At 53.6% G+C, this 21,630-nt stretch overlaps 2 protein-coding genes across 2 annotated transcripts; both read right to left on the reverse strand.

Annotated features, from left to right (window-relative positions):
• Nucleotides 1–8,532: 8,532 nt before the first annotated feature.
• Nucleotides 8,533–9,660, reverse strand: FOXL1 (forkhead box L1). The gene has a single exon (XM_087827174.1). The coding sequence runs from the start codon at nucleotides 9,658–9,660 to the stop codon at nucleotides 8,641–8,643; it is 1,020 nt and encodes a 339-aa protein (XP_087683300.1). The 3' UTR covers nucleotides 8,533–8,640.
• A 9,151-nt stretch (nucleotides 9,661–18,811) lies between these two features.
• FOXC2 (forkhead box C2) lies at nucleotides 18,812–21,058 on the reverse strand. The gene has a single exon (XM_087827488.1). The coding sequence runs from the start codon at nucleotides 20,804–20,806 to the stop codon at nucleotides 19,301–19,303; it is 1,506 nt and encodes a 501-aa protein (XP_087683614.1). The 5' UTR covers nucleotides 20,807–21,058; the 3' UTR covers nucleotides 18,812–19,300.
• Between the last annotated feature and the right edge of the window lie 572 nt (nucleotides 21,059–21,630).

The following is a 21,630-nucleotide window of genomic DNA, read 5'->3' on the forward strand; positions in this document are numbered from 1 at the left end:
ATTTCTTTATTTTTATTTCATATCAGGAAGACCAATTGAAAGTATGGAAATCTATTAGGAAGTGGAGAGTGTTTAAAAGACTTTCAAATAACCATAAATGTCCAAAGTGCATTAGCTGGTGCACACCAAGGTGCTTCTCTAGTTTTCCCCACCTGAATACAAGCTCTTCCAGGGCAGGGCCTGGGTCTGGTTCATCTATATATCCCTAGGGCATGTCACAGGCCTGGAAGTTAATGAGTGCTCACTCACTATTTGTTAGATGAAGAATGACAAATCATTCTGATTCCGAAGGCCACTTGGTGCAAGTCACGTTCCAGACCACGGAAAAATAAAGACCCTCCTCCTCCTAAAGGCATAAGCTTCCTTATCCTGAGCTGGCACACGTGTTAACATTTATGAAACTCGAGCAGGTGCAGCATTGAAGATGGTCTGGAAGAGAATGGGAGCTTTAGGAGCAACTGGCCTTAATATAGGACCCAGGTTCTTCCCGACTGTGTGTCACTGGTCAGGTCCCCTGACCCCAGCCTTGATTCCCCTCCATCAAGCAGGAAGACTTTAGGCAATCTCATGGGGTGGCCGGAATGATTAAATGAGATGTGTGCCAAAGATTATGAGCTCAATACCTTCTCCCAAGAGGGCAAGGAGAGGTGAAGACATGAGCCTTGAGTGATGTCAACAGCTGGCTTGCTTCATTCAGTCCCTAACCTACTTTTTTTTGTTTCCTCATGCCAAGTGGTTTTTCCAAATAATCCGGGCACTTGACCTCAAGCCTTCCCTGACTTATATGGAAACTGCTGGTTCCCAAGCTCAGCTGCAGATGAGAATCATTTGAGAAGGTCTTTGAAATACCATCTGGGGTTGCGACGCAGCCATCAGTGTTTCTTTTAAGGCCCCTTGGTGATCCCGGTGCCTACTCCAGGTAGAGGCCCATCAGTCCAAACAGGCAACGAGAGAGTCGAGTTTCTAAACTGGTAGCTATTTCCATAACTGCCGGAATGACTGAAACCAATAAAACAATGGACCTTGGGCCCTGGCTTGGCTTAGCTAGGAGAAGCCAGCATGGCGCCCCCTGACAATGAGAGAGGGGACAGTGAGGACACTGGTTGGGTCTGTCAACCAGTGTCTACTTGGTGGGGGTATGTCCCCATTCCCTGCTACCAGACATCAGGGTAGGGGGGTCCGGAAAAAAACCACAGTGCTGGGAGTGTGCCCCAGGCCTAATCCCGAAACTAATTAGCCATGTGCCTTAGGGTAAGCCAGCTGTCCTCTCTAGGAGTGTGTGTAAATGGAGATTATGGTAACACCTACCTCGTAGGAGGGCGGTTGAAATTAAATGAGATGGTGGATATGAAAAGTTTGCACAGAGCAAGTCTTTCACCTCCCTATACATTTCTTTGCACCGTCTCACCTTGAGATTACTTCAAAGTTTTAAAAGTTTAAGTCAATCAATCGATCTTTTCTAGTCATCTCTCTAGGTTGCCAGGCTGTCAACAATTCAGAGAAAAGAATTGTGCCTTACGGGGGGCACTGCACAGGGAAGGGGGGAAGGCTCTTCGGTGATGATGGTGTTGATGATGATGACGATGGTGATGGTGATGAAGTAAAAACTGTAAATATATATATGTTTATATATATATATATATATACATATATATGTGTGTATATATATATATATATATATATATATATAATTTAACAAGGATATATCAAAATGAATTGGAAATACCAGCCATAATCCCTTGGAGGTAAGATTACCACAGATAATCACGGGATTGAGGTCTGTTCTCTTTTCAATGCTTTTCTAAAGACTCCACATTTCTTTCATGAACACATTTAACTTCCAAAGTGGAGGGCGGCTCTACCCACGGTAAAGAAGGATGGCTGAGGCCGTGGAGAGAAGCTAAGAACCCACGGTGTATAAATACGGGAAAGAAAAAATAAGAGATGAACAAACCGCTTAATGCCATTCCTCTGAACCCAACAGGCCCACCCGGGGTCGTGGGGGCCGCACTGCGGCCCTCAGTCCGGCTGCGGAGCTTCTAGAAACACGCGGCCCGACCCCACCAGCTGAATGGGGGCCCCTGGGGACAGGACGCAGAGGAGTGGGCCTGGGCCCCCCGCGCCTGTCCTCATCTCATGTGTAAGGCCCGCGAGCACTAGAACACACAGCGGAGACAAGAAATGAAATGCACTGGAAATAGATTTATTTCTCTTTAATCCCCACTTCCTATGTCACTAAGTGGCCCTTACTCAGACAGACTCCGGGCTGTCCCTCGCTTGGCAGTGTCTGCCCCCCCCCCCCCCCCCCCCCCCCCGCCCACCAGCCCACACCCAGGAAGGGGAAGGAGAAGTAGCTGCCAGTGCACTCAGGGCACCAGCAGGAGCCCCGCATGAATTATTCATCACCCCCCACCCGCATGCTCTCAAGACGAAGCCCCCAGCGCCGACTCCAAGTCCAAAAATGTGGGAAAGTTTATTTATTTCTCCAAAACATTCCTGATTTGTAATGTGCTTTCTAAAAATGTTCTAACTGACCAAGCCCCTGCTATATTTAGCCACAGCATTTAAAGAAATGTTCCTTACACTTTATAAGGCGGGCTTTGAAACGGATGAGTTCAGGAAAAACTGCTCCCCAGTCTGGTCCTGGGCTCCCCGGGAGTGGGGTGGAATCTCTCGCTGGCCTGCAGGAATGGTCTTGGTGCTGGGGCAGAAATAAGTTGTGTTCACTCCCAAAGCCCTTGAGATCACGATGGCTGGGCCGCCATCCCTGGGAGCCCCTTCCAAGCTCCTGGGAAACGCCAAAGGGACTCTGCTCTCCTGGGCCTGTGAAAACCGACTCTCCTGTGGCTTTCCTCGGCTCCCCTGCCGTGCGGAGCTGCTTATTTTGCTTTTGGTTTCGTGTTCAAAAGGCTGGATCATCTCGAGAGATGTAACACTGCAGTGGAGAGGTAAAAGTGGAGCCCAGCCCACTGGGCTGGGAGAGCTGGAGAAGTCAGCCCCCCGGAGTCTTCTGTGACCTCCAGAATTATGCACCGTGAGCAAGAGCTGTTGGTTCAGGATTTTGTTGCCTAACTAAGAAGTCACAATGGAAGAGTAAACAAATGTATTTAGATGAGAGGTTACGTCTGTCTACAGTGATAAGACCTCGCATTACTGACCACTTTCTATGTACCAGATATTTCATTAAGTATTAACTAATTTAATTCTGACAATGGCCCCACGCAGGAGGAGTTATGATTACTCCCATGTCACAGATGAGAACTGAGGCAGGCGCCGGCCTACAAATTTATACCCATCACTTAATTTATTCTTCACAACAGCTTGATGAGGCAGTTACTAATATTATCCCCACTGTACAGATGAGAAAGTTAAGGCACAGGAGAGCCAAGTTACTTTATTCCTAAGCTACGGATGTCACACAGCAAGTAAAGGCAGGACTGGTCATTAGCCTCTGTCTGGTGGGCTCCAAGGCCACACATATGACAAGGTCAATGTAGCCCACCCCAGTCTCACCTGAGTATCAAATTGCTGCACGGTAACAAATCAATAAGATATTAATGACAGGGTGTGTCTACAGAGTGCAGAGCAGGTGATGGTGACCAGCCACCTGGGGAAGATGTGATGCCCAGATGCTGGAGAGGCCTGATATTTATATTTCTCATTGCATGTTATGAGGATCTGAGTCATGCTTTAAAGTTCCTGTTGTCCAAGGTGACATGATCTTGTGAACAGCAGGGTGTCATCCTTCCACCCTTCCAAGAGGGCCTGACCTAGACACTGCCCTGGCCGAGACACTTCATCTGCACCCGACTTCCTCGGGACTTGGGCAAGAGGACACACTCACAAGTGTGTCATTCACACGTGCTGGAAGGGGGAAGTAGCATCAGCCACATAAGGGATAACTTGGTTTTAGGTGCTCGACAAACTGATAACAAATCCTTGTGCAGTCATTCACGGCCCCCAGCAACTCAGTCAGACCCTCCCAGGCTCAAAGCTGAGAAGGCAGAGTCTGTACAACCAGGGGACAGGGCCCTGGGGAGCTAAGTCCAGGCCGAGGCCCTGCCCATTTAAGAGGGTCTCAGATTAAGGTCTAGAGCCACCTCCTCTTGGAAGCTTGCCAGATGAGAGAATCCAATCTTCTAGAAGGCCAGAAGCAGCCACCAGTATTACTGAAGACATTTCAGTCTTAGCTGTTTGCTATCAGAGGTGTGGTCCGGGAAACTGCAACCAACTGGCCCCAGAGGGAAGTGCTCTGCGGGGCTGGCGCTCTCTGTCTGCCCGCCCCAGCTGGGTGCATTCTCAGCCCTGCTCTGACCCTATGGGCTGTAGCATGGGGGGGGGGGGGGCTTTAGGCTGGACTACTGGAGGGGTTCAGCCAACCAGAGGTATCAACATGAGGAGGGTGAGAGAAGAGAGAGGTGGGTGTTTCCTCTGGGTCCTGCCTGCACCAGCACCTTGGCTGCATCCACACTCCCCTGTGCTCACCCAGGGCTGGAGCACTCACTCCCTTCCCTTGTCCCTCCTCCCTGTAGCTAACCCCTTCACACTTGTATTTCCCAGTGGCCCATCTAAGAGGGTTTCTGTTTCCTACTGGAATCCTGATTCTCATGCCTGATGGAAAAAGGGCCCTGGGATGGAATCTTTGCCCCACCACCTCCCTCCTCACTGCCAGGGTCATTATAGACACCTGACTTCACTAGGTACCTCCAAGACCTATGACAGGTCCTCCTGCTCCCTCCCTCCAGCCACCTCCCAGGGGAAGAACTAAATGTTGTGCTCCATCTCACCTGCCCACCATGGTGTAGACTCTGGACTTGCATCCACATCTGGCTGGTGAGCTCAGTGCAACTGGCATTTGGATGCCATTGGAAGAGACAAACCCCCTAGTTCAGCCCAGGCTCCACCACTCCCTATTGCCCAACTGTGGGTCACTGTACACATCTAGGGTATCTGCCTAACCCTGAGAACCCTGAGTTTGGGGACTCTGAAGAAGGACAAATGTGGTAGAGAACTTGCCATTTGGCTATTCAGGCATTTTGTAAAAACTGCTTGAAATGTGGTTCAAAATACTTACTTTCACAACAAACTGATTCTCTCTAATTTTAATAATAAACTTGGCTTATAATTGTGTATTTCTGACTCTATAAAACAACTCCTGCTTCATGGAAGCAAGACTCCAGCCACCATGGACACAGGAAGTCCACCAAGCCCTGGCTCTCACTCCGGCTTGTTCCTGGAAATGTCACCCACTTCTGTGATGTTAACATCAGCCTGCCAATGTTACGGGCAGACAAGCCCTGGCCTCCAGCTGTAACAATATCATCATGCGCGCTAATTCTTTCACCCACACATGGATGTGCGCTGACCACTCCGCATGAAACGGTAGAGACAACATGTGGCCTCCTTTTCAGAGAGACACAATTATGTGTGAAAACGGCTAAACACACCCTGTTCAGGTTCTAGGAAACCTTATGGGGCATTTGAGACCCAGGAGGCCATTAGCCTCTACAAGCGCCAGCAAATAAATATCCAAGACCAGACAAAGCGAAGGCCTTGTCAAAGTCATGGAAGTGAAGGTCACACGTTGGTCCATCTTCCAAGATTCTTTCATAAAGTTTTGTTAGTTTTACTCTAATAGTGCAAAAACTAAATTACTCCTGGCTTGAACTATGTAGATAAACAAGATCTTTCCAAAAGTATCAATACTTGGGTTATTTTGAAAGGATTCAGCACCAGATTTGAGACTATCTGTCCAACCTATATGCAAAAAAGATGAATTTCTGAGCATCCATATGTACCAAACATATATACACACACACACACATGCATGCATGCATGTATACACACATACATACATTATTTATCATTGTGCATATACCTGCCATATCCCCATATGATCAGTGTACTCCTGTGTGTGTGTGAGAGAGACAGAGAGAGAGAGAGAGAGATCAGGGCTTGAACCAAAGATCATTTTCAGAAAACAGAACCTGTACCCCTTGTTTAGGTGAGAGCACAGAGGCATACCGTCCGAGTGCCTAAGAGTAGAATGATACAGTTGCTTCTGATTTATCCTAATTAACAGTGGAATCCATTTCTTGGTCCCATTGATTCATGATTTGAAGCCTATGATTAAATCTGGACCATGAGAAGAGCTATTTGGGTTACTAAGACCCAAAGCCCCTCTTCCTCTTCAACAGGAAAGACATATGCATAAAATTGTATAGAATCCATAGCAAATGACCCCACTGTCCATTTCTCTTGGCTTTCCTAAACCAGATAAATGGGAGTAACAGAATTTCTCTTTATGTGTGGATAAACCCCCTTACAAAGTAGATACACACTGCTGCCATTTTTTTCCTGTGACATAAAAATAATGTTTATATTACATTTTTAGAAAGGTAACTCTAAAACACCATCCTTTTTAAATGGGAGAATTAGTCTATTGGCTTCTCCAGAAAACGGCCATCATAAATTAACAAGACACACAAGATAAAATCAGACACAAAAAAAGAAAAAAATTAAAGCATATCCAGCAGGATTTTCCTCTTTCCTTTTGACACTCAGGCAGCATCCACTGGTCCTGGGGTTTTCTGCTCTGGCCTCTGAGATGCTGACAGGGTTCCCGAATATAATCCCAGTCTCTTCTTTCCTATTACATTGTTTGTTTGCTCCCCCCAGTAATCCACTGAGCCAGTCACTGAGAGGTTAATGAAAACACAACTTTATTCACAGAGGCTGAGACTTTGGGATAACAAAATAGCCAATGGCAGCCCTTCTACCACATTTTAAATTAATCACAGTGAGCCTAGATCTCAACAACGAAACCTCATCAAAATTCTTAAAGCCGAGGACACTCTGCGGTTCACTACAGTGTTCCCACTGGCCTGGGCCGAATGCCGTCAGGGAAACATTTGTGAGTAAGTAGCACATGGCTTTAAGGATGAACCCTCAGAGAGTCAACCCTGTGCCCACTAATTATCAAATTGTTTTGCTTGTCCTGCATGTCCTTTCCAGCATATTAGCCAATAGGCTCTCTTAAAGTTTGTGTTCCTGTTTATATAAGTCCTGGAAACTGTTTAAAAGTTATTTTGAAGACCTGTCTCAGCCCACCTCCAGAACCCATGACTTATTGTGCCTCTCTCACGTCGGATAAAATTAAAGTAACTTGGAGGCTCAGGAAACCAAGTTTCAGAACCCCCTAGACAACCCAGAGGAGATACCATCGAGGTTAGATGCATTTTCTGAAAGTTACAAGCCAAACTGTGAAAATCTCAATTTTCTTAACCAGATCTTTGCTGCAGACCCCCGCTTGGAGACCCACCCACCCCTCCCACCAGACTTCTAGTCACCTCCATAATGGGTTTATTTAGCTGCAGGCTCCCTGTCTGCTGGGTAGGGGTTGGAGGGAGGAATGGGGTCAGGTTGCAGGCTGGGATGCAGTCGGCTGGGAATGTCTGAAAGAATCCTCCCTCCCTGCCTTCTGTTCTTTGGGGTCCAGAGAGTGGCCTCCAGCAGACACCAGCAGATTCCCTTACTCCCCCGCCCCTAACACACCTCTCCCTCCGCCTGCCTGCTTTCCATGGGTTTGTTTCACCAGACTTTTTTGATGAGTAGTAGTCTTTCACTACACAACTCTGGAAGCGTGAAAACAACCCAAGCTAGATCTTGGAAAAAACAACACCACGGAAATAGAAAATCTTATGTTGTCTAGGCCATCCTCTCTCCCCTTTACACACTTCTGGTCTCCCCTGAAAACTCTGATCCCTTAAAAACAAAAGCAAAGAGACAGGCCCCCTGACCGCCATTGCTGGTAACCTGCGTTGGAGAGCATGGGTACTGACTAAATGACTAATGCTAGATTATATAGAGTGCACTTGCTTAGCAGTTGTTAATATAAATGCTTTCACAGGGCAATCGTTATAGTAAAAACAGTCAAGCACTTAGTCAAAGAAGAGAACATGTTCCTTTTACTGTCTAGAAAGGAAAAAAAAAAAATCTCTATTTCAAAATAAAAATGTGGTATCTCCTCTTCCAGCTGGACGTTGGTTGTGACTGCTCACCAAGCCTTAGATCTGCCCAAGAGCCTGAAGAACAGGGTCACCCTCGGCGTCCCCACAACTGGACTTCAGTGACAATCCCAGCTGTGAACACCCATCTCCCAGGAAGCCCAGGCCTGAGTCACAGCGACCACAGAGCTGGCCACCCTGAGCCCCGTCGCTCTGATGGAAACGACCCCACTCCTCCTCTCCTTCCTGCCTTCGGGTTGTCTGGGCTTCGCGTTCCCCAGACACGCAGGATGTGCGGTGGGTGGCTGAGGATCACACCTTTAAACTGACCTAAGGTCAAGGAATTCTCCTGCTCCGGCGCTAGGAGGTCCAACTCCCAGCCGGGCAGGATCTTTTAAATATCCGGAGCCGTGGGGGTTCTGAGAAGGCCCCCTCCAGGAAGCCCTCCACCCCCACCTGCGCGCAGAAGTTGGAAACACTTCCCAAGATCCACACCTCGGGCCCGAGGAAAATACTTTTTTTTTTTTCTTTCTTTCTTTCCTTAAGTGACTCCTTCCCCCAGCGGTGGGAGCCATGGTGACTCTCAAGAAGCTCAGACCTGGGGGCAGGGGGAAGACCGGCTCCACCGTTGGCTTTACTGGAAGTGAAGCATGGTGTCCGGGAGCTGCAGAGGGAAGTAGGAGAGGAAAGGGATCCCGAGCTGGTAAAAGCCGCCCTGGACGTGCGGGTCCAGCATGAGGGAAGCGTTGAAAGGCGCACGGAGACTCGCGGAGGTGGCCAGGAGCGAGGTGCCCAAACAGCCGCCGGGCTCCTGCTTGGCGAGTCCCAGGAGCTCGGCCGCTGCCGCCGGCTTCTGACCCTGCCGTCCCGCCAGGATGCTCTCTATGCTGAAGCTCTTGGACTTGTCGGAGCTCTTCGGGGAGCTGCGGCAGGCGGGGCGCGGAGGGGTCCCCGGGCCGTCCACCGTGCGCGCTTGCTGGCCCGCCGCCACCGCCGCGGCCGCCTGGACAGCGTCGCCCGCTTCCTCCTCTGGGGGCTCGGGCGCGGGCGTGCGGGAGCCTTCGCCCAGGGGCCAGGGGCGCGCGGGCGCTCCCTCGTGGCGGGGGGTCGCGGGGCCCGGGCGCCCTTCCCCGCCGCCCGCCTCGGGCTGCGCCTCTGCGCCGCGCTCGTGCGTCTCGGCACGAGCGCGCTTGGCCTCCGGGGCGCCGGGGCCCGGCTTGGGCTTCCTCTTGCGGCGACGGTAGTTGCCATTCTCGAACATATCCAGGCAGCGAGGGTCCAGCGTCCAGTAGCTGCCCTTGCCCGGCCGTCCTTTCTCGCGGGGCACCTTGACGAAGCAGTCGTTGAGCGAGAGGTTGTGGCGGATGCTGTTCTGCCAGCCCTGCCTGTTGTCGTGGTAGAAGGGGAAGCGGTCCATGATGAACTGGTAGATGCCGTTGAGCGTGACCCTCTGCTCGGGCGCGTCCTGGATCGCCATGGCTATGAGCGCGATGTAGCTGTAGGGCGGCTTCTGCGGGGGCTCTGCCCGGCCCGTGGCCGCCAGGGCGGCCGCGGGGGCGAAGGCCAGAGGCAGCCCGTGTCTCTCGGGGCCATACAGATAGAGCATGGGCGAGGCGGCCAGAGCGGGCAGCCTGGGACCGAAGAGGTGGCTCATGGCGAGCGCGAGCCGGCGCGGAGCTCCCCGCGACGCAAGAGACGCGGGCGGCTCAGGGACTGCGCCCCGCGCCGCGAGGACCCTCCCGGGGAGCCTGCCGTGCGTCTGCCTCCCGCTCCGCCGCTCTCCCCGGCCGCTCCACGCTCTGTCCCTTCTTCATGGCTTTAAAAATGTTAAATAATTGTTGTAAGTTTGCTATTATATGTTGACTTAGCGCTGGAAAATAAATTGTCTATGATAAACAGTCGTTGTGTTCTCAGCCCACCCACATTAATTAAAATTTCATTGCTGAAAAACTCCAAGCTTTTCCCTCCACGTGTCTTTTTGATACCAGCCAATCGGTTTCGGGGCTATTCCTTCATTTGTTTATAGAATTAGTCTGTTGATAAGTCCGCCCACCCAAGTTGAATCAAGCTGTGTTTATTTGGAAAAATTTCCGGGCACCCAATATATAAACGCACTGATCTGATGTTTGAAATATCACGTCCACCCCTTGACGCTGTAAGCACACACAGTCAGCGAGGCAGGATGTGGACCGCGGTGGCTGGGAGCGGGGTCTGCGGGCCAGGAAGGAGAGGTGGGGATGAGGGGGGGGCGCAGGGGTGAGTTTTACCGCTGACCTGGGGGAGCCCCCCGCCACCAGCCGGGCCTCCCCACAAAAGGTCTTTTCTTCTCCCAGGCTTCATAGGAGAGGTAGGGATGGCACAGCCTCACAAGATGCCTTCCTAGGTCTTTGAAAGCTTTTACATATGTTGTGGGCAGAGGCGTCTCCATCTAAGAGGTTTGGGAGCCTGTTGAGAAAGGGCTGCAGTCCTCCCAGGCAGGTCTGGGGCATGCCCCGCGGGAGTCAGAGCCCTGCTGGGTGGCTAGGATCCCAGAGGCAGCAAGCCTCGACCTCCAAGGACCCCGGGGAACAGGACTCCTGGAGCCCGACTGTTCCTGAACCCAAAGCGTATGGTGCCGGGGAGCTGGGGAAGAGTGTGGGTTACCTGGTCCACAGCTCGGTGGAGGGAACTTTAAAAATAAACCCGATTGGAGAGTTCAGGGGGGGAAACTAAGGTCTTTCTGATGGGACTGAGGTTGCAAGCAAGGAACACCATAAAAGGGGAATTTGGCAGCTGGCTGGGAGAGCTGGTATTTGTGAATGCGGGTCTCTTGCTTTATACTCTGCGCTTTCCTGTTTATAACAAGGAGGGGGGTTATAACAACTTTACAAGTGCACGCAGCTGGCCCGTGATTACATTAAGCATTTGGAAAGCCTGCTTGGTCTCCCCCGACCCACCCACTCACCCTGGGGTGCAAGCACACTCCCCCCCCCCCCATGCATTTTACATTTAGCCATGTCAGAATCTGAATAAAAATCTCTGGATGATGCTGATTCCGTTGGAGGTGTTCTGCATTGGGGGGCTGGGGGGGCGGCATGTAGCGTGACTAGTTCCTGTTTATGATCTCTGATGAATATTTTTTAAAAGAAAAAATAAAAAGCCCTGGGGATAACTGAATTAGCGTTCCATTGAGTAACTCGGCCTCGATGCCCAAGAGCAAAGGGAGGAGTGGGGAGGCAGGTGGGCGTAGAAACAGCCCACGAATGGCTCCCCGGGAATGGAGAGAGGAGCGCTCAACGTGCGTTAAGGGGAGGCGCGCGGGGGTCTGCCGCAGCTGCTGTCAGGGACAGGCGACACCATGCAGCAGACTGGTTGAGAGCTCTTAGGAAGCGAATCTCGCCCCAAAATAGGGAGTCCAGAAGGTTGGGGGTTCGGGATAGCCTGCGAGGCGCGGGGAGCGGATACGTTTGAAATACCTAAAAGGACGTGGCAATTAGGGTGGAAAGACCGGTTTGGGTGCAGGCGCGGTCTGAGGGAGCGCCAAGGCCAGGCCCTGGGACACACCTCCAAGCCTCGGTCCAGGCGCTGCGTTTCTAACGCAGGCCAACCGTTCGGCCTGGCCTACCCGGGCCTGCGTCTCCAGGGTGGCCCTCTGGCCTAGAGGAGGCGGGGCGCTGTCCTCTCCGCATCTCTGGCTCTCACCAAAGCACCTCTTTCAACCCTGGAGCGGAAAAATGGCCTCAATGCGGCGCATTTGCAACCCGCGGTCCCACCTTCCCCCCTCCCCGGCTCCCCAACCTCTCCAGATCTGCGCGCCCCCAGCAAATTCAAGTTGGAATCCGGCTCGGTTTCCAGCCTTGGCGCCCGCTCTAACAGACCCAGAACAAATGATAAACTGGTGTCACTACGCACCCCCACCCCCCACCTCCGCACCCTGGCCCTTCCCGGAGCTTCCCAGGCACCCGGAGTCCAGCACGCACATCCCTGCCTGTCCCGAAAGGCGCGCCGCAGCGACGCGTCTCCTAAACTCCACGGCAAATCCGAGCTTGAATTCGTACAATCATAAACACCACCCAATTTGGGCATGGGCCGGACGCGGGCGGAGACAAGCGCGCCCGGTGGGCGGGGCACTGATAGTAAAGGGGGAAAAATGAAAAATCCAAGTTCTAGTCGCGGTCTGGAGAGGCACGACTAGCCCCGCGCGTTTGCTGAAGTTTGCAGTTTCCCAGAGCTCGCAGCCATAGGACTCTGGCTGGCGCCCCAACCCGGCTCCCCCACGGAGACGAGTCCTGGGCTCCTGGATGAAGAGCGTGTGTCACTGCGGTGGGAAGGACCGCGCTGGGGCGAATTTCCGGGGAGCGCAAGGCGCTCGAGCCAACGTCTGAGAGCGGATGCGCCCTCGTGCGGAAGCTCTGTGGGGTTAGGACCGAGCGGAGGCCCGCCGTCGCGGGTGGAGGAAGGCGGGTGAGCCGAGCCTGGGAGACAGCCAGCCGAACAGAGTGGATGTCCCACAGAGTCAGGTGGAGACGCTGAAAGTTCCCTGTCTTCAGATCCCAGAAAAGAGCATTCATGTCTGAAGTCAGTGCGAGCACCTCTCCCAGGCTGCAGGAAAGCCCTGAGGTACCCTGATGCTCAGGGAAGGACTGCTTCCAACTCTGGGGCCCCAGCAGAACCCGGGTTTAGTGTGGGATGAGGGCAGATAGTACCATTCCCAGGCCCTACCTTTTGGGAGTGAGCATTCTCCTTGGGCAAGGCTGGGCAGAGGCCAGACACCAACCCGGACCAAAGGGGCCTCCAATCGCTGTCAGCTCACTACCAGGGCATCTACCCTTCCTCTGTTCCACCGGTAAATTAAAAAGCAGACAGTCACGTTAATGATGATCTGTGTCATCTCTCCAAATATGTGCATCACTTTCTAAGTGTGAAGACAGCTAACAAATTATGCATATGGTTGATTCTACCATATGTGTGATATGTCCGAGAAGACTGAGGGTGGAAAGATGCAGGACTTACTCAGCCAGGTCACCTTACTGACATCCTGAAAACACTGGAAAAGATGATCACCCTAAGAATACTATTAAAAACTATAATGTACTGGAGGCGATTATATGCAGCACTATTCTAAGTGCTTTCTTTGTGTTAGGTCATCCCATCCTCACAGCAACCCTAAGAAACAGAAATCTTTACAGTTCCTATTCGGCAGACCTGGAACCTAAGGCCAGGGCCTCCATGAGGAAGTGTTGCAAAGCCAGGACAATCACCACATTTTAATAGCTGTTGTGTGGGGACGCTAAGGGCCCTGTGGCAGTTCTCTCAAGAACCCTCGCAGCATCTGTGAAAGACAGAGGGCTGGCCCATTCCACAGATGATGAAACTGAGGCTGGGCACAGAACACCCCAAGAGATGGTAGGTAGTAAATAGCAGAACAGGGATCAGAACCCACGCTTTTCCCCTCCAAAGGTGGGGTTCTCTGAGGTCTGACAACCTCATGTGTCCACAGAGGTTCTGAGAGATGTGCCTGGAGTAAGCAAAGGGAGGGGCCGTCCAGAGAGAGGAGGTATGTGGCACCACCAGAGCTAGGAGATTTGGGGCATTATAAGTAGGAAACCATGAGTCCTCACTTACATCCTACAACCCAGAAGACCCTCTCCTCCCCTTCCCATCTCCCACTTTGAAAGGACTGAGGAGCAGGGTCTTTGGCTGCTTCTCCAAGATGGGGACGTGGGGTGGGGACTGAGCCATAAAGTTAACTGCTGGCCCGTCAGCTGATGCTAAGTGAAGCCCACAGAGCAGGGTGAGATTTTCCTAATTACTAATTTTTTAAGAGCTCACTTTGTTCCCCAAAGGGATTTAAAGGGTCTAAAAAGGGGCAGTTAGGGCACAGACACTGGCCTGCCCAAGCAGTTTACCCTTATATATGCAGTTAATTGAGACCAAGATTCCTTTCTCTTCTGTTATCCAGGTAAATCCTAACATCTAACAGTGAGTCCATCTATGGACTGGGCCCTGCTGAAGCACTTTCTCGTTGTGCGCTGGGTTCATTAATCTTCACTAGAGCGCTACTCGGTGATCCTTTTGTTTCGGTTGCGAAAGGAACCTGGAGAGCTAAAGGTAGCTTGCCCGAGGCCAAATGAGCCCTCAGCTGGCCCGTGCAGAGGGCCCCTGGCTGGAGCTGGGGCCTGTGGATCCAGCTCAGAGAAAAAGGATCTGCTGGGGAGCCTGCCTGCAAGAATAACACGAAGGCAGAGGGAGCCCAGAGGGGCTGCTGGGAAAGGGAAGGCCCAGGCCCAAGGGCCACTGAATCAGGGGTCAGAGGGGTCTCTCTGGCCTCCATGACCTCCCAGCCTGGGTGGGCATAGACTGAGCCCAAAGCTGTACCATAGGCTCAGGAAGCCAGGGACAGCCCTTCCAGTGCTCCCCAACTCCATTCCCTTACAGGGACCTGCAATGCCAGCAAGCTCATCAATCTGTCAACCCATCCCCTTCCCTCCACTGCAGCTTTTCACACCCTCACAGCGCTGGGATAAAGTTCCCATATGCCTGATGCTGGGAAAACCATAGCACCAGAGAGACATATTCAAGAATCAAACTCTACACAAGGTATGCTCCTCTGCCTTCGCCACACCGCAGGCATGTTGCAAAAGCCAGAGCAAGGCTTGCACAAGTCCAGGCGGTGGCGTCTTCCCAGGCACAGTGGCCGGCCGGACTGTGGCTGCTCAGCCTTCCAAGCTCCCTAAAATATTCCACCCCCTTCCTCACATGCCTATGTCAAAAAGCAAACATCAAACGCCTTGGCGAGCTGAGGCCACGCAAGAAATAGGCAGGCAGGGAATGCTTCTCGAAGTTTGGGAAAGCATTTCAAGTATGTGGTGCCAGAGTCACTGGTGGCTTCAACCCAGTGTGTCCTGCTCACCTGGAGTCCAGCCCCACAGCCATCTCTGGGTCCCTGGCCTGGCTGACACTAAGGCATAAACCCTCAGATCTCTACTTGTCCATTCCCACCACACTAGAGTCAGCAGTGTACTGTCCAGGGACGAGCCCGGACACACATTCTGCGAGGTGCCAGGCACAGGCTCCAAGGCCCCAGCACAGTCTCAAGAAACTTAGTTCTGCGCATTAATCAAGGGTGTTTTTTCTCGGTGTCACTCTCTGTCCACCCACCTCAGGTTTATGGTTATCAATAAATTCCCATTGGGCCAAACTTGCCCAAGACCCTGTCCAGTGTTTTGGATTTGGGGTGGGGAGAGGAGCTAGGAGGCGAGTGCTCAGCCACCAGGGCTTGTTTTTTTCAGAGGGGGACCTGGGAACTCTGCTCTCTGTGCTTTGAGTGCAGCTCACAAGCCTCTCCCAGGCCCAGAGGTGACCCCCAGGCAGTGTTGGGGTAGAGCGGAGGAGATGGACCCCGAAAGATTTATGAGCCGAGTGCTGAAGTTCCCAGGACCCTGTGTTTTCTTCCCTCCAACATAGGATCTTCACTTCTTGCCGACAGGGAAGGGGAGAGGGGATAATCGAGGGCCCTCGGCAGGAGCCCGGGCCCTGCAGTGCTGGGAGGGAAAGTGCTGGGCTGCCCGAAATGCCCTTGCACTCACCTGGTCATGCTACAGATGAGAAGACCCAGGCCAGGGAGGGGAAGCGTTTGTTCACACAGCCAAGATGTGCTCTTCCAGTTCCTAACCCAGAACTCCAGCGATTCCAGGATGCAAGTCACCACTGATTCTGGTCACAGGGACAGGCCACTGGATCCAGGGCGGGAAGGTCCAGCCAGCCACAGACCCACGCCTAGCCTTGGAAGAGAGGTTGGGGATGGGTGGCGCACCAGCAGTCCTTTCTCCCTGAAAGATGAGGTTGGGGCATCTCTCCAAGTCTTACAAGAAGCAGAGGCTACTCCAGCTGCAGCCTCTCTGGAGCTGGGAACGCTCGGTGCTCGGAGGCCACAGGGTCTCTCCAGGCTGCCCGTGTCTGTCAAAACCGAACACTGTTCAGCGACACAGTCCGCCCAGCCGAGGCCAGTTGGAGACACAGGGTCAGCTTCGAGGGAAATGGTTTCAGCCGTGGTCTTCGAGTTGCTTCCAAGTTATTTGCAGTATCTTTGAGACCTGCAGGACTGTGTCTTATTAGGTCACGAAGGAACATGGTCATCAGACATGGCTTTATGCAAACTGCATTCTGAGGGACCACAGAGCCGCCAAGCCCTGAGGCCCAGCAGCCTGCTAGGGCCTTTCAGGCCCTTCCATCCTGGCTCTCCTTTCCCCTTTTCCTGAAAGGCCCTGGGCCTCCCAAGGACCAACTGTTGGAAGGAAGGGGCAGCAAGTGGACTGGAGAAGCAGACAACCTGTGCGGGGCACCAGTCTGTGTGCCCAGGCAGCAGACCTGCAGGGTGCTGAGAAGTCAAGAAAAGCAGCCCAGCCAGTGCCTGGGCTCCCTGCTGCTCAAGGTGTGTGCTTGGGGATCTCCCCACTCCAAGGGGAGAAACAGACACCCTGAGGCTGCCACCAAGCCCTGAGGCCCCAGGTCCACATCGGGGGGCCGTGAAGGCTGGGCTGAGCCAGCCCTGAGCTCAGCATCCAGCGCACTGGCTGGCCTTCTGGCACTGACCAGCACCTACCTTGGTCCCTAGGGCTTCAGACTGAGAGATCGGGAGATGACCCTACACACCCCAGCCCTCCACACTGCGGCCTGGATAAAGCCCCAAACGCAATCCCCCAAGTTGCCCACATTCGCTCACCACGGTCTCCACCCAACTGGGGGAAACCTTGAGCTACCCACTCTGGTGAACGGCCCACACACAGCGGGGACTTCTTTAAGAAGCTCTCGGAAGGTAGAAGATCCAGGGCAGTTTCAGAGGCTGCGCGGGCCTCTGGCCCCGCTCCATCACATTTCTCTCTCCTTTATTCGCCCTGCGTCTCAGACCTGGTCTGAGTGCCAAAACTTAAGATGAGGGCAATCTTTCTGAGCGGACGCTTTGAAACACCTGAGGAGGGAGAAAGTCGGCTAGACTTCTCTCTTCTTCTCCTGCGCAAACAGCATAAATGAAACAGGAGCGAAATGAAACCGGAGGGCCAGAGCTGGCCGAGGAGCTGGGCTGGCTCTTTCTGCAGCTCAGAGAGGGGGTCTCTCTCTCCTGCTTTCTCTCTCCCTCCCTCCCTTTCTCTCCCTCTCTCTCTCCTTCTGTAGCTGGCTGGTCCAGCTCACTCAACCAAAGCGATGTGGCCTGGGGGCCTGCTGGAGTGGAGCGTGGGGTACTGAGCATTACGAAAAGGAATAAAATTCGACTTTTTAACTACATGCCACCTCTGGGGCCACAGACTGAAAGAATCGGTGTCACAGCTATGGGGAAATTATTATGTTCAAACTTCCCCCAATTCTATCTCAGCATAACGGAGACAAAAATGCCACGTTTAAAACAACAATACGACGACATCCAGGTTATGTTCCACGCCACTGCATTAAGGAAAATCAGCTTTTGGGAAATCATCCTGGCCTGAAATGTTCCGTTCACAAGGAGCCTTGGTGAGCTCACCTGCCGGAGTGGGAAACATTCCCCAGTTTGGAGCTCGGGCCTCAAAATTCAGACACAGAGACCGGCAGGAGAGTTGTGGGTTTCAGCCAGTGAAACAGATGACAAAGTCATTTCCCCTTGGCCACGGCTCACAAGAGCTGTGTTGCTATTAAAAATTTAAACGAGGAGATATCAAAATTGAAAAGAAAAACAACCTCCCTGTTCTTTAAAGTCTGAAAAGGTTGATACATTTAGAACTCAACGCACTGGAAATTACTTTTGAAGGGCAACGTAGCTTTAAGATCTTTCACTGCAATAGGGTAAAGATTTAGAAATCAAATCCAGAAGTAAAGATATCTGAAATCCACCTCTGATCCGGCCACTATCGGGATGGTCATGAAACGCTACAGACTCAGTCCCCTTTGGACTTCCACTAGCCCAGTTCAAATTCTTCTCTGGAAAACCATCAGAGTAGGTAAGGGAGTCCGCATTTTAGGAAATCCAGGGAAAGCAGGACTCCCCCTGGTTTGCAATTAGCTAACCGAAAATACTTTTCCTTCCCTTCTTAAATTGGGGATGGATGGACAGTCCGATGGAATGGCACTGTTTGCTTTGACAAACAGTCATGTTTGGCATGTTTCTCTGCATTTAGCGAAATGCATTACAGCAAATTACATTTTACGGCGTGTAGTCCTCAAGGCAGTCGTGTCCACACAGGACTGCTTCTGGGTTGCCTGGACCAGGGTGAAATTTCGAATTAATCGAAAGCCTTTTCTGTCACGAACAAGATAATAGGGAAGTGCCCCATTCTTCTGTGATCGTCTATATATGTCTGTCTACACATTTACCCACCTGTGTAACACAAATAATCAAAACAGATGGATCTGCAAACCCATCTTGGTTGTTATTTTAAATTCGAGAAGACAAACACACTGGGTTTTTGGGTTTTTTTTTTTGTTTTTTTGGGCAGAAAAACAACATGGGTTTATTTTAAGGTAAGTACAACAATTAAGACCACATAAGACAAAACACAGGTGAAGTTAAATTTTTTAAAATTTTTTTTTTTTCTTTTAGGAATGCTCAGGGAGAAATCTACTATACAAAACCATCACACTTTGTAAATAAAAAGTATCAGATACTTGACTTCTTTCTCAGCCAACAACAACAACAACAAATAAATTATTTTCTTGTTTTGTAAAAGACCTACAACTGGGAAAAGAATTATATCTCATAATTGTACAGGGGGGGGAAAGCCCCACTTAGATTTTATGAATTTTCAATTTGGCAGTTAGAAATGGTTGGGCAAGATGAAAATTATCCAGTGAACTCAACTTTAAATATTATATTAATGGCTCTGAACAACAACAACAAAATAGCCTGATTACAAATCCACACATTTGTACAGCACGGTTAGAGAAATTTAAAATTACACACAGCACATACAAAATCTATAGAGATCCCCATAAACCTATGGAGGTCTCTACAGAGAGTCATTGACTGGGTCGCTATGGGATTTGGTCCATAACTTAATTTTGGAAACCCCAATGGAGCGGAGAGCTTTAGCCATTCTGGTAGGGGAGGGGGGCGTTCAGATTCATTTCCTGGGGCCGCGTCCCTTCACCGGGGGCTTCTCACAAACAGGGTGGCGAATTAAAGTTACCTGCAGCTTCCCAGAGGGCGGAGGCTGGCGCGCGCGCTCTGCTCCCGGGCCTGAGAAAAAGCTGGTGGGCGCGTTTGGGTTCTTTTTGGTCTCTGCGAGCCTGCACTGTCCGGGAGGGTGGCGTCGGGGCGGCGAGGCCGAGGGGGCCGGGGCCCGTCAGTACTTCGTGCAGTCGTAGGAATAGGGGGCGGCGTGGCGGTAGAGGGACGGCGTGGATCTGTAGGGCAGCTGACAGCTGGCGTTGCCACTCACTTGGGGCTCCCCGAGGGTCGAGTTCTCAATCCCCAGCCGGTGGGAGTTGAACATCTCCCGGACGTTGGGAAAAGTCTGCTGCTGGGCCGCAAACGTGTGGCCGGGGAGGTGGTTCAGGTCCCCGCTGTGGTTGAGATACCAGGAGGCCGCCTGGGCCGCGGCGGCCCCGGGCTGCGGCGCCGACTGCGGCTGGGGAGCCGGCGGGGGCGGCGGCGCCTGCGGATGGTGGTGGCCGTGGTGCTGGTGGTGGTGCCCCGCGGCGGCCAGCGCGCCCTCCTGGCCCGCGGCGAGGTTGAGGGCGCTCAGGGGCGACGTGGGGCCGCTCGGGTGGTCCGACAGGGACTCGTCCAGCGCCGGCGGGACGCACATGTGCGCGGGCCGCTCGGCGCCGGTGTACAGGCTCATGGCGCGCATGCTGCACTGGTAGCCCCCGGCCGCGCCCGCCTCCAGGCCCTGCGCGCACGGCTGCCCGTAGGCGGCGGGCGGCGCGGCGGCGTAAGGCAGCGCCAGCGGCGGCACCACGAGGCCCGCGCGCCCGGCCGCCGGGCTCAGCTCGCCTCCCGGCGGCGACGTTCGCAGCGTCATGATATTTTCCACGCTGAAGCCGGGCAGCCCGTTGGGCGCGCCCGCGTGGTGCTCGGGCAGCGAGCCGTCGGGGGAGCCGGCGGGCGTGGAGGCCGCGCTGCGCGGGCTGCCCTGCAGCGCGCTCTCGGGGCTCAGCGTCTCCACCTTGGTGATGACCGGCAGCGCGGGCGACGCCGCCTCGCTTTTGATCACCACTTTCTTCTCGGCTTCCTTGGGGGCGTCCGCTAGGGGGGGCCCGGCCGGGGCGCCCTTGGCCGCGGCCGGGGGCGGCTCCTTGAGGTGGCCCCGCTCCTCCTTCTCTTTGGGCACGTCCTTCTTCTTGAAGCGCCGTCGGCGCCGCAGGAAGCTGCCGTTCTCGAACATGTTGTAGGAGTCCGGGTCCAGGGTCCAGTAGCTGCCCTTGCCGGGTTTCTTGTCGTCGCGGGGCACCTTGACGAAGCACTCGTTGAGCGAGAGGTTGTGGCGGATGCTGTTCTGCCAGCCCTGCTTGTTCTCTCGGTAGAAGGGGAAGCGGTCCATGATGAACTGGTAGATGCCGTTCAGGGTGATCTTCTTTTCGGGCGCGTTCTGGATCGCCATGGTTATGAGCGCGATGTAGCTGTAGGGCGGCTTCACCAGGTCCTTGGGCGCCGCGGGCTGGTGGTGGTGGTAGGGCGCGTAGGAGCGGCCCATGCCCGCGCCGTACTGCTCCGGGTGGCCCGAGTAGACGCCCATGGGGCTGGCCATGCCGCCGTAGCTGCCCGCCGCTCGGTAGTAATTCTGCTCGCTCAAGTAGGGCACCACTCCCAGGGCGTTGGGGTCGGACACGGAGTAGCGCGCCTGCATGCTGCGTCCGAGACGGCTCGCCACCGCCGGTTCGCACGGACCGTGAGGAAGGCCCTGCGAGCGCGAGAGCGCGAGAGGGAGAGAGAGGGAGAGAGGGAGGGAGCGGGCGGGAGGAGCCCCGGGTGCTCGGAAGCCTCGGGGACGAGGTGGAGGAGGCGCCGGAGCTCGGCGTCCGCCTTCGGACGGAGCAGGGACGCCCGCGCTCAGCGGACTGGGCGGATCAGCATCCTGGAGGGCGCGCCCCGGGCGAGCGCGGCGCCGGCCCCCGCTCGCGCGACGGCTCTCGGCCCCCGGCGGCGGCAGCCCGGGCGGGCGGCTGGGGAGGCGGCGGAGGCGCCACCCGCGCGGCGGACCGAGGCCGGCCCCGGGGTCCGTGCCAGGAGGGGGGACGGCGGCTCTCCAAGCCCCCCGGCAGGTCGGTAGCCCTGAGGGTCAGCAAGCCGGGGTCCAGACTGGCTGCCCCGCCGAGCCCGGAAAAAAGAAGCAAAGTCCCTTTTAGGGATTGGGAAAATTTTCAAAAGTAGACTTGCTGAAAGCGAGTTTTTACTTTCCTCCGGCCACGCCCCCTCCGGGAACTTCGCGACCAATGACGAGGCAGCTGTGGGGAGTCGGCGCCCAATCAGGGCGAGGGGAATCCGGCGGCTCTAAGACCCAGCCGCGCGGGGCCAGGCTTTCCCGCAGCTCCAGCCTTAACGCGAAAAGATTTTTTTTTTTTCGAGAAGAGAGTTATATCTTATTAAATTTTATTTTATTATCACATTTTGGTTAGTGGCCCCACGTGCCCAGAGCAAAAAAAAAAAAAAAAAGAAGAAAAAAAGAAAAGA

The sequence above is a fragment of the Miniopterus natalensis genome, chromosome 18, assembly GCF_054644295.1.
Source record: "Miniopterus natalensis isolate mMinNat1 chromosome 18, mMinNat1.hap1, whole genome shotgun sequence".
In the NCBI taxonomy this organism is placed as follows: domain Eukaryota; kingdom Metazoa; phylum Chordata; class Mammalia; order Chiroptera; family Miniopteridae; genus Miniopterus; species Miniopterus natalensis.